The sequence below is a fragment of the Rhinatrema bivittatum genome, chromosome 9, assembly GCF_901001135.1.
Source record: "Rhinatrema bivittatum chromosome 9, aRhiBiv1.1, whole genome shotgun sequence".
NCBI classification, from domain to species: Eukaryota; Metazoa; Chordata; class Amphibia; order Gymnophiona; family Rhinatrematidae; genus Rhinatrema; species Rhinatrema bivittatum.
In genome coordinates this window covers 125,759,345-125,771,749 of record NC_042623.1, presented here as the reverse complement: position 1 = coordinate 125,771,749, position 12,405 = coordinate 125,759,345, and the positions used below count along the sequence as shown (strand labels likewise).

Sequence of the window (12,405 nt, the reverse complement as noted above, 5' to 3'; positions counted from 1 at the left end):
GTACCTCGGTTACCAGAGGGTTAAAGCAAGCGCCATGCTCATTCGGCACGATACGTCATGCTGGGCGTTTTTCAAACATTTTCTACCCTACAGAGGAGCAACTTTTCATAGGGCTCGTCCTTTGGGTAGGTACAGTCCTTCGCTCTTGGCAGCCAATCAGGGCGTGGGCTCGAGTAGTGATGCCCCCACCCCCCCCCCAAACCCCTCAATGAGGGTGTGCTGACCAAGTCCCAAGAATCGTAGGTAGGGAGTCGCCTGTCTCTCCTTTTTATCTGAGGTGGATCAAGATCACTTCAGATCAGTGGGGTCTGGAGGTGGTAAGAGATGGCTATGTTCTGGAGTTTCTCAGCGTTCTTTGGGACATTTTCGTGGTGTCTCCCTGCCACTCTCCACAGAAGAGAAAGTCAGTGGAGTGTACATTGTCAGGAATCCTCAGCCTGCAGGCTCTGATACCAGGGCCTATGTCTCAAGATAATTCGGGCCGATATTCCTCTGCCCCATCTTGGATCTCAAGGGAGTCATCCAGCTTTTGTAGGTGACTTGTTCCCACGTGGAAACCTTGCACCCGCTGATTATTAGCAGTACAGTTGGAGGAGTGTGTTGTCTCTGGGTTGTCGGAGAAGTATCTTCATATTCCCATCCGGCTGGAGCATCAACAACTTTCTACGTTTCACTGCTTTGGGACGACTTTATTACTTTTTGAGTGCTATCTTTTGGTTTGGACACCGTGCCCAGAACCTTCTCTAAGGTCATGGTGCTGGTAGCAGCATGGATTTATTGGATTTAACATAGTATTGACAACAGAAAAATACCAAATGATCCATCCAGTCTGCTCAGCAAGTTTCTTATGGTGGTAACTGCCGCACCATGCAGGTTCTTCAAGATAGTGGCTGAGAAAATAAAGGCAACAAGATCTAAACTGACAAAGTTTTATAAAGGAACTCAAAAAGAATATTGGGAAGTTTAAGGAAAATGAGGAAAGAAATCAGGATGGCGAAAGCTCGAGTGGAAGAAAAAATCGCCAAAGAGGTAAAGCGTGGTGACAAAAAACATTTTTCAGATATATTAGAGAGAGGAGGAAGACCAGAGGAGGCATCGCAAGATTGAAAGGAGACAGGGAGCAAGATGTGGAGAAAGATGAAGAATTAACAGACATATTTAACATTTACCGTATTTCCACGACAATAACCCGCCCACGTATATAACCCGCCCACACACATAACCCGCAGGTTTTCAAGATTTATGAAAAAAAGTTTTAATATACCCCGCCTCCTCATATAACCCGCAATTCAAAAAAAAAATAAATTTTTAAATACCTGTCGGAGGGCCGCGTGGGTCCAGGCGGGCGGCGGGAGCCGGGTGGTCGCGTGTTAAATCTAGGCCGCGGGCGGGTGGGCGCTTGTTCCAGGCGGCGGCGGCGGGGGCGGGTGGACGCGCGTTAGTTCGAGACGGCCGGCGGGTGGTCGCGTGTTAAATCTAGGCCGGGTCGCACAGGCGCGCATTCATTCACTGCCGGTGGGGGCAGCCCCCACCGGCAGTGAATGAATGCGCGCCGAAAGCAGCTTGTTCCAGGCGGCGGTGGCGGGTGGACGCGCGTTAGTTCGAGGCGGGTGGTCGCGTGTTAAATCTAGGCCGGGTCGCTCAAGGCAATCTAGGCCGGGTCGCTCAAGGCAGTCACATGCCGTGACGTCACGGCATGTGACTGCCTTGAGCATCGAATCGCAGGGGTCGCATTCATTCATCCAGGCGGAGGAGCCGGCTGCTTTCGCCGCTACTGCCTTGAGCGCCGAAAGCAGCCGGCAGCGGCAGCTGAAAGCAGCCGGCTCCTCCGCCTGGATGAATGAATTCATTCACTGCCGGTGGGGGCTGCCCCAGCCCCCACCGGCAGTGAATGAATGCGACCCCTGCGATTCGATGCTCAAGGCAGTCACATGCCGTGACGTCACGGCATGTGACTGCCTTGAGCGACCCGGCCTAGATTGCCTTGAGCGACCCGGCCTAGATTTAACACGCGACCACCCGCCTCGAACTAACGCGCGTCCACCCGCCACCGCCGCCTGGAACAAGCTGCTTTCGGCGCGCATTCATTCACTGCCGGTGGGGGCTGCCCCCACCGGCAGTGAATGAATGCGCGCCTGTGCGACCCGGCCTAGATTTAACACGCTACCACCCGCCGGCCGTCTCGAACTAACGCGCGTCCACCCGCCCCCGCCGCCGCCGCCTGGAACAAGCGCCCACCCGCCTGCGGCCTAGATTTAACACGCGACCAATCAGGAAGCGGCCGGGCGCAGGGATAGGACGGACTCCTCTCAGCTGCAGCCTATTCAGAGTCGGGAAACTTTATTGGTTGTAAAATTTTTTCTGGATAACCCGCCCACGTTTATACCCCGCGGGGGGCATGCGGGGTAGGTAAAAACGCACATTACCCGCGGGTTATATGCGTGGAAATACGGTACTTCAGTTCAGTTTTCTCTAAGGAAGTCATTGGAGAAGAACAGTTGCTGGCTAGCAAGAGTACAGATATGAGTGGTGTAGATACATCCCCATTTAAAGGAGAGAGTGGGAAGAACTAGGCAAACTGAAAGTAGACAAAGCCATGGGTCCAGATGAGATACATCCAAGGATACTTGAGTAGTGCTGAGCTATGCTGGCGGATCCATTGAAGGAGATGGCAGTAGTACTGCAGGACTGGGGGAGGGTGGTTTTAGTCCTGCTTCATAAAATTGGCAACAGGAGGTGTAATCTTATTAATCTTAGTGTTGATGCATGCATGAGGTCTTAGGTTCAGCTTTTCCTGAGCAGTGAGTATAGTAGAATAAAGACACAAAGGCAGGAATTCATATAATATTTTATATAAAATATGAGAGTTCATTACAAAGTTATTTTATAGGAAAGTGTACAGCTGCTATACTGAAGGAGGCAGATGTGTGATGTGAGGAAGGAAGAGAGAGAGAAGGTTTTCAAGGGTGCCTATTCAGATGAACTGAACCAAATCACGGTGAATCTGGAAGATGTGATAGGCCAGATTGACAAACTGAAGACTAGTAAATCACCTGGACCGGATGGTATATACCCCAGGGTTTTGAAAGAACTAAAAATTGAAATTTCAGACCTATTTCAATTAATTTGTAACCTATTATTAAAATCATCCATTGTACCTGAAGACTGGAAGGTAGCCACTGTAATCCTGATATTTAAAAAGGGCTCCAGGGGTGATCCGTGAAACTATAGACCAGTGTGCCTGACTTCAGTTCTGGGAAAAATCATGGAAACTGTTTATAAAGAATAAAATCTCAAAACATTTGATGGGACACAGCCTGCATGGATTTACCCAAGGGGAAGTCTTGCCTCACAAATGTCCTACATTTTTTTTTGAAGGGGTGAATAAACATATGTTAAAAAGTGATCCGGTAGATATGGTGTATTTGGATTTTCAGAAGGCATTCGACAAAGTCCCTCATAAGAGGCTTCTAAGAAAACTAAATAGTCATGGGATAGGAGGCGATGTCTTTTTGTGGACTGCAAACTGGTTAAAAGACAGGAAACAGAGTAGGATTAAATAGTTTGTTTTCACAGTGGAAAAGGGTAAACAGTGGAGTGCCTCAGGGACCTGTACTTGGACAGGTGCTTTTTAATGTATTTATAAATGATCTGGAAAGGGGCACGACAAGTGAGGTGCTTAAATTTGCAGATGATACAAATTATTCAGAGTAGTTAAATCACAAGCGCATTGTAATAAATTGCAGGAGGACCTTGTGAAACCAGAAGATTGGGCTTCCAAATGGCAGAAGAAATTTAATAAGGACAAATGCAAGGTGATGCATATAGGGAAAAATAACTCTTGCTGTAGTTACAATGTTAGATTCTATCTTAGGAGTTACCACCCAGAAAAGAGATCTAGGTGTCATAGTGGATAATACATTGAAATTGTTGGCTCGGTGTGCTGTGGCAGTCAAAAAAGCAAATAGAATGTTAGGAATTATTAGGAAGGGAATGGCGAATAAAATAGTTGATGTCATAATAGCTCTGTATTACTCCATGGTGATACTGCACCTTGAATAATGTATGCAATTCTGGTCACCACATCTCAAAAAAGATATAGTTGCATTGGAGAAAGTATAGAGACGTGTGACCAAAATAAGGAGCATGGAACGGCTTCAATATGAGGAAAGGCTAAAGAAGTTAGGGCTGTTCAGTTTAGGGAAGAGACAACTGGGGGGGGGGGGGGGGGGGTGGGATATGATAGAGGTCTAACAAATCATTTTACAGGTTAATGTAAATTTACAGGTTAATGTAAATTGGTTACTCTCTCAGAGAATAGGACTAGGGGGCACTTCATGAACTTAGCAAGTAGCTCATTTAAAACAAATCGAAGAAAATTCTTTTTCACTCAGTGCATATTTAAGCTCTGGAATTCATTGCCAGAGGATGTGGTTATGGCAGTTAAAGTAACTGGATTTAAAAAAGGTTTGAATAAGTTCCTAGAGAAAAAAATCCATAAACTGCTATTAAGAAGCAATAGTAGCTTGAGATGTGTTTAATGTTTGGGTACTTATGAGGTACTTGTGACTTGGATTGGCCACTGTCGGAGGCTGGATGCTGGGCTTGATGGATCCTTGCCCTGATCCAGTATGGCATATCTTATGTTCTAATGTAATAAGTTAGTGGCTAAGGCCAGAGAGATGCTGTACTGCATAGAGAATGGCATAACAAGCAGGAGAAATGAGGTAATAATGCCCTGAATAGTGTTCAGTTCTGGAAATCTCATCTCAAAAAGGATTAAGGACAGAATGGAAGCGGTCCGGAGAAAGGCATCCAAAATGATGTGGGGTCTGCTCGGAAAGCCATACGAGATGAAACTGAAGGATCTTAATATGTATACCCTGAAGGAGAGAAGAGACAAGGGAGACATGATACAGACGTTTAAATACCTGAAAGGAAGCTGTAAAACAATGGTCACAATATGAAACTCTAAGGGGGAAGACTGGAATTATGTTAGGAAAATTTCTTCACAGAAAGGGTGGTGGAAGCATGGAATGTCCTCCCGGAAGAGGTTGGTGAAGACAAGAATGGTAATGAAATTCAAAAGGGTGTTGGGTAAACACAGAGGATTTCTGCTGACTTGAGAATGGAAATGAAGAACTGAAAACTTTTTTTTTTTTAATCAAGGTTTTAATAATCATACATACCAAGAAAACAATCTTGACATAGAAAATCTGAAGTAATCAACATCTCTTACATAATTATTACATCATCAGATTAAAGAAGAGGAAAGAGAAAAAAAAATCCTATTGTATCACCAGTCACAATCCAATACTTCAGAATAAAGAGGTCCCCTATGCTAAGAACTTATTAAAGGAACCAAATTCTAGTAATAACATTATAGTTAATAAACATTCTTTCAAACAGCTGAGAGGAGAAAAACGTCTGTGTGAGAGAGAGAGTATCAGTGTATTTGTGTGTGTGTGTGTGTGTGTGTGGGGGGGGGGGGGGGGGGGGGGGTCTTAGATCTAGCAAACTGTTCTGGAAGGAAGAAGAGAGAGGTTGACCCATTGTTTCTAATTTGACATCTGCAGGGAAATTTCAATAGGAAGGTTGCTCCTATTTGTTGTACCTGAGGTTTTAAAAGCATAAATTGTTTTTTCTTCCTTTGTGTCACTTTTTGACACATCAGGATAGATTCTCACCTGCATGTTCAATCTGTATTTGAATCTAATATTAAGGACAGTTTGCTCTTACATCATAGAATAGAACAACTCGATAATGTAATGGCATAAAAAGTTTAAGAAAGTTAAGAAAAGTTTAAAAACATGGCTTTTTAAACAAGCATTTTACAAAGAGGAGAATAGAGAGAAATTATTCGGGAAAAGACAGAAAGGCACCGACACACAGTCCGTAAGACTGTACAGTAGATTAGTCTATGATTTCTACACCACAAAGCATAACTATAATACTATGTGTGATAAAACTACCATGAACTACCTCACTAAATGACTATGTATAATGATATATTGTAACCGAAACTTTGACGGCACCTGTTAGAATGTACTATAGTGGGGTTTGGGGGCGGGTGCATCAATGGCTCCGTGCAATCTTTCCTGGCATGCCTGTTTTCACTCCTGCATCTGGGCTATTGGGTCAGGCGATTTCTGGCCTGTCGCAGTCATCTAATCAGTTAGCCCAGTATGTCTTCACAGCCAGCCGCTGTGAGATAGCACGATTGTGGAAATCCCCTTCCCCTCCTACAATTGAGGACATTCAGAGTAAAGTCCGGAAGATTTATAGGTTATCTCGTATTACAGCTTATAAAAATAAGAGAGTGGCCCACTTCGAGCGAACTTGGCTTCCCTATCACAAATGGTATACCAAGGTGATGGGGGCAATGGAGACCTGAATAGTGTTTTGACCCCGGAATGGCTCAAATCTCGATCTGTGGATCCAGGATATATTGAGTTGATTTTTTTTGCATTTTTCTGGCATATACCTCATTTGATTATCTCCTTGATCTTAGTCTTTGTGTACATGTGAAGCAATGGGGGGAGGGGGGGGGGATGGGTATAATAGTCAAATGAACCAGGTATAGATAGTGGGAGGGGAAGGCCGGTATGGATTATGTTGTACTATGTTCTTGTTTACCATATTAGGTACAGGCTGTTCCTGTGTTACTTTCATTTACGAGTGCATAATATGTGTACATTTGCATGTGAAGTTTGGATTGTACATACTTGTTGGTTCAATAAAAATCTTGAATACAAAAAAAAAGAATGTACTATAGTACACTTTTACCTACATTAAATATGTGCCTACATGTAAACAGTTGCAATGGTATTTAACTTAGCAACGGTATAGAAAAGTTTTTAAATAAAAAATAAATAAATAAAAAATCTAAGGTTTGTGAATTTTCCGAAAACCAGATTATTATCCCCAGTGGAATTGTTTAAAAAGTATGTTGGTGAAATTTTACAGATTTCTCATTTATTTATTTATTTAACAGCTTTTCTATACCGACATTAAAGTACACATCATATCGGTTTACATGATAACAAAAGGTGGAAATTACAAATAACAGGGAAGGGGGGGGGGGGACAACTAAGAGAAGGTTCAAAACAGCGAACCTGACAAACTTAGTGAAAGGCGAGAAACAGGAAAGCGGTAACAAAATTAACGAGTCTGAGAATTATTTACAAGATTTACAAATGGAGCTGATATGATTACATGGTCTGGCAGGATGTATTACACTGATGAAGGGTTTAGCAGGATTTGGCAAAGGGATAGGGCAGGGTAGAGATGTCAGGAGGGATTAATCCGGAAAGGCCTGGTGAAAAAGCCAGGTCTTTAGCAGTTTTCGGAATTTATAAGGGCATTGCTCCAGGCGAAGGTAGGGAGGGAGAGAGTTCCAAAGGGTGGGGCCTGCAATAGAGAGGGCACGGGTCCTTGTTGCTGAGAGTCGGGCTTTCTTGAGTGAGGGGACTTGTAGGGTGCACTTGAGGTTCATTCTGGTGGGGTGGGCGGATTGAGCAGGTTGGAGAGGTTCATTGAGCCATAGGGATGATTTCTCATGAAAGAGAAATCATGCTTTCTAAATGTTACTATCTTCCGGAATTTAAATCTATTCGGAATAATGAGGGGGGCTATGATAACCTTTTTTTAAATAATAGTCTCAATGTATCTGAGTTTCTTCAAGACTACCAGGATATTATATCCAAAAGAGCTACTCTTTTTTGGTTACTTTTGTAACAGATAATGACAAGGATTTAATATGTAAGCAGTATTTTAAATATACATCTGTTGAATTTTGTGGCCAACATGTTTATGTATACCCGGATGTCTCTCACGAAATATAATATCGTAGAATATTTCTTTCTCATAGACAACGTACGATTTCTCTTGGGGCTACTTTTTTCCTAAAGTTTCCCTCCAAATGTTTAGTACCCTTTCAAGGGAAATCATATGTGTTCTTAGATCCAACTCATTTGGAGACCTTTTTGAATGATAAATCGTTAGTAATTAATGAACATCTAATTAAAAGCAGGGAATAGTAGTCACAAGAAAGTAAGAAACAGCTGCTATGACTAAGATATAATATCTTTTTGTTTTGTAATTTGCTTTTGATATCCCCCAACATGTGGACTTGAATTCTGCTTATATTTGGTGAAATTCTTATGAAAAAAAATTCCTATTATGAAAATGTTTCTTTATATAAGCAAAATATGCCTTGATTTTTTATTACTTATGTAAATGGAAAATAATCAATAAAGATATAATTTAAAAAAAAAGGGGGGGGGGGAGTAGTACCATTACTAGCTCGTTTTGCTTCTCTGTGTGAACAATTACTGTGATTTTTATAGCCCCTTACCAGATTCATTCAGTCTCTTCCCTGGGCGTGTTTAAAAAAAAAAAAAAAAAGCCTAGTAACCTCCAGTAACCAAGGGGCCTTGCATCAGAATAATTTGTTTTTAACTTGTCCTGCAGACCAGTCCAGACAGATGCTATTCATCCGCCCTACCAGCAGATGGAGACAGAGTGCAAATTGTTTGTCCTGATGTTCCTCCCTGGGAACTCTGATGCAACCTTTAAATGTAGAAGGGCTATGGAAAAACCATACCCGCTGCAACAATAGGAGGGACCAGTTATTCTGCTTGCCTAAGCCAGATGCCGCCGCTACACCGGTGACCAAGAGAACCATAATTCTGGTTGAAGGTAGAGCAATGCTGAAGGAACCACAGGATGAGAAGGTGGAATCTGCACTGAAGACATCATCTGAAATGGCTAGCCTTTTGCTTTAGGCAGCCATCTGAGAAAGATATGTAGCAAGAGCACTAGACAGGTGGATGCAACAGCCCCGTTTGATAGAAGACTCAGAGATGTCACAATCTAGTATTATTCAAACAGCACCGCTAGAGTCAGCAGCGACTTTTATAGCAGATATCGTGCATGATTTTAGTCAGGGCATCAGGAAAAAAATGGTAATGACAGTGATGGCCATAAGCCTATTATAATTGAAAAATTGGGTAGCAGGTTCAGCCTCTAAGACTGGACTGGGCAGACTCCCATTCAAAGGTAGACTTCTGTTTGGGGAGGAGCTAGAGAAGTTAGTGAAAGATGTGGAAGAATTGAAGCCACAGAGATTGCCCGAAAATAAGAGCAGGATTAATTTCAAAGGAGCCTCCAGCAGGGCTCGACTAAAGGAGTACAGGCCCTATAGATCAGACAGGTCTCTTACCCAGCAAAAATCTAGACCACTAGGCCAGATACAGCCTTTTGAGGAAGCAGGCGCAATGGAACAAATAAGGACACCAGGGAGCCCACATTGGGTAGAGGCCTTCGGTGACTGTGCCAAGGGCCACTCCTCAATCCCACCAATAGGAGGACAGCTGTAACAATATTGTGAGAAGTGGGCCTATATTTCGGTGGAACAGTGGGTCCCAGAAGTGATCCAGTGGGGATATGCTATGGAACTAAAAGTCCCAGTCAAAGAAGCATTTATTTAGTCCCCATGCGAGGGACCCAAAAAAAAAGCAGTACAGATGACAACAGATAGACTACTCTATTTACAAGCGGTAATACTAGTCCCCATACAGGAGAGAGCGTGAAAGGCAGGTACTCAATTTACTTTGTAATCTAAAAATAGGATGGGGCTTTTCATCTGGTCTTGTACCTGAAAGTGGTAATTGGTCACTTCATGTACCCAACTTCTTCATGGAAATATTGAGGACAGTGATTATAGCAATAGGAAAAAGAGAATTTCGGACAACCGTAGATCTGTCAGAGGCCTACCTCTACATTCCAATAAGAAAACAATACAAGCTGAATCTGCGCTTTGCAATATTAGGAAATCGTTGCCAGTTCAACACCTTACCGTTTGGCCTAGCAACATCTCCCAGGACATTTACGAAGGTAATAATAGTAGTAACAGCCTTCCTGCACAGGAAAGGAGTAAGGGTATAGCTATATCTGGATGACTGATTAATAAGGGTCAACTTGGTATAGAAGGGGTGCCAGGCAATGGCCAAACAAGGGAGAGGTTAGGCTGTGTGGTGAACCATGGACAAGAGCCATTTGGAGCTCACAGTGACTGACCTATCTTGAAGTCCATTCAATAAAAGGACAGGGAAAGTATTCCTACCGGACAAGAGAATCCTCAAGCTCCAAGCCCAGGTAAGGGGCATTCTGGCTACAGCCTCCCCAAGTGTTTAGGATTATCTCCAGTTCCTAGGCACATTGATAACTGATCACAGGTGCCAGGAGTAGGGCAGAGGATCCCTCTCTCCTGGCTGGGATAAAAAAAGGGATTGTGGGGGATAGGGGGGACAGGTGGTACAATTCTTCCTTGGGAGGCAGCCCAATCAGATTTTTAAGTAAAAATCGGGATGTGGGTTGGCAAACAATTACAGGCACTTCATAAGTCTTTAAAATGCTTTGGAGGGGGAGTTAGGAGAGCATGGCATTAGCATTATGCTTTGGGAGGAGAGGGGATTGGGCTGCTAATGCTTTATTTTTCTTAGTGATGACAGTGCTACTTTGCTGGATATCGTTTAAAGATATCCATTAAGTAGCATGTTATCTGACCACACAAGGCCGGATAACTAAAAAGACTTACACCGCTATATTCAAACAGAGCCAGTTGTTTGGGTTTTTTTTAGTTATCCTGCTCTATGTAGCTGGATAACTTTAGGCTGGTATAATCAGTGGGAGGTTTATCCTGCTGAATATATTGGACAAGTTATCTGTATATCTTTAACAGATAACTTGTCCACTAACCTGCCCACTGAATATGGATCTCTGATGTCAACTCTGAAAAGAGTTAAAAGCCACCTGTTTTGCAAATGAACAATAAAAAGCAGTTGCTCAGTTTGGATTTGCAGACTGTCAGTATCTACCAGTCCCAAGTTGATTCAGACCTTGGTATCCAGCTGCCTGCTGGTGCCAAAGAGACAATTGTCACCAAGTGCATTGAGTTTATGAAGGTACTGCTGATCCATTATCAAATGAGACTTCCAGCATCATTGGATATGCTGAAGAAATTAGCTTTTAAACCCAAAGGGGACACTGTCAAATGTAAAACCATCTGTGACTGAACTTCCAGGACAATGTTTTACATGCCCAACAGAAGAGCTTGGATCACACTGGCAAACTGTGTCTTCATGTAAACTTACAGAAAAAGAAAACATGGAAGGATCCTGGTTAGATGGATGCTGCTGGCAGCTATTGCTGTCAAGAGATGGTGCTAGGTGCGATCAGATTACTATTACTTCCAGTATCCAGTGCCCAAGTTTAAAGAGTGTTCTCTCAGATGTCACTTCTAAATGATAGCACTTGGAACAGACTGGGACTCACTATTATCTTACATACTGCACATTCAATTTGGATTACACAGAAATCACCTTACCTCCGCATTGTTTATAACTCCTCGTGAGATGCTAGCAAAGTTTGACAGCACCATGTATATGTCATCTAAAGTTGGTTACATTTGCATGGACATGACTTTTGAAAATTGCTTTCCTAATGTACAAAGTTTGGTGAACACTTTAAGGATTTTTTAATTACAAAGTTTAATTTATTTTCAATTTTGCGTGATGAAATTTTGTATATCCACCTGCTGCCATACTGTTACTACACTACAAGTTTGTGTGTTGTACTACATTAGAAAGAAAATAAAGGTTAAATATAAATGGTATTTTCAATAATTATTTCATCTTTTGAAGATTAGGCTACTTTTGGGCTTGGGACCTCCTTTTCTCCAGGTTACTCGGGCTTGTTTTGGACTACAGACTGTCTTACTGTGGGCTATAAACCCCATTTAAAATCTGGTAACACTGACTCTGCCCCTGTCTACTGAAACTGATGAAGGGATGCATGGTTGGCTAGATTAAATCCTTTTTTATTTTATAATCTAGAATTGTTAGACTTTCTGAATTTTAACAGAATCACTATTTCTAAAATACATTTTTATTCATCAAAATCAACCAAACTCAGTAAACCTGACCATCCTGTCCGGCTTGAATACCCTCTCCATGTCTGCATGTTTATGAATAATGCTGGCAGTCTGTACTGTGTGCTGCTTCCTAAGGCAACCCAAAATTAGTAACAGACTGTAAATTGGCACATTATCGTTATGACCCCTGGTCTGTGGAACTGTTTACATCAGTAAAAAATATATATATTTATATACCCCAAATCTGCCTGAGTTATTAAACTTGTATAGAGGGCAAGCTTTAGAAATTGGGTGCCTTTAGATAAGTGGGGATGGGTGGCAGTTGCCTGTCTTCCTCCTGCTCCCAAATCAGAGGGTGCTGGACCTAGGATTGACCTTAGGAGGCGATGGAGCTCCTATGGCAGTGTCAGGGCTAGGGTGGTGGGCCCTCCCCTAAAATCATCAGAGACGATTCTTTCCTCCACCCAAGA

At 42.7% G+C, this 12,405-nt stretch overlaps 1 protein-coding gene across 1 annotated transcript in view; it reads right to left on the bottom strand.

Moving 5' to 3' along the window:
* The window catches only part of DENND11 (DENN domain containing 11), a 177,780-nt gene extending 167,499 nt beyond the window's left edge, over positions 1-10,281 (bottom strand). Inside the window, exon 1 of the mRNA XM_029616151.1 lies at positions 10,127-10,281. Within this exon, the coding sequence (XP_029472011.1) occupies positions 10,127-10,169 (43 nt within the window). The 5' untranslated portion in view covers positions 10,170-10,281. The remainder of the gene's footprint in view (positions 1-10,126) is intronic.
* Positions 10,282-12,405: the final 2,124 nt, after the last annotated feature.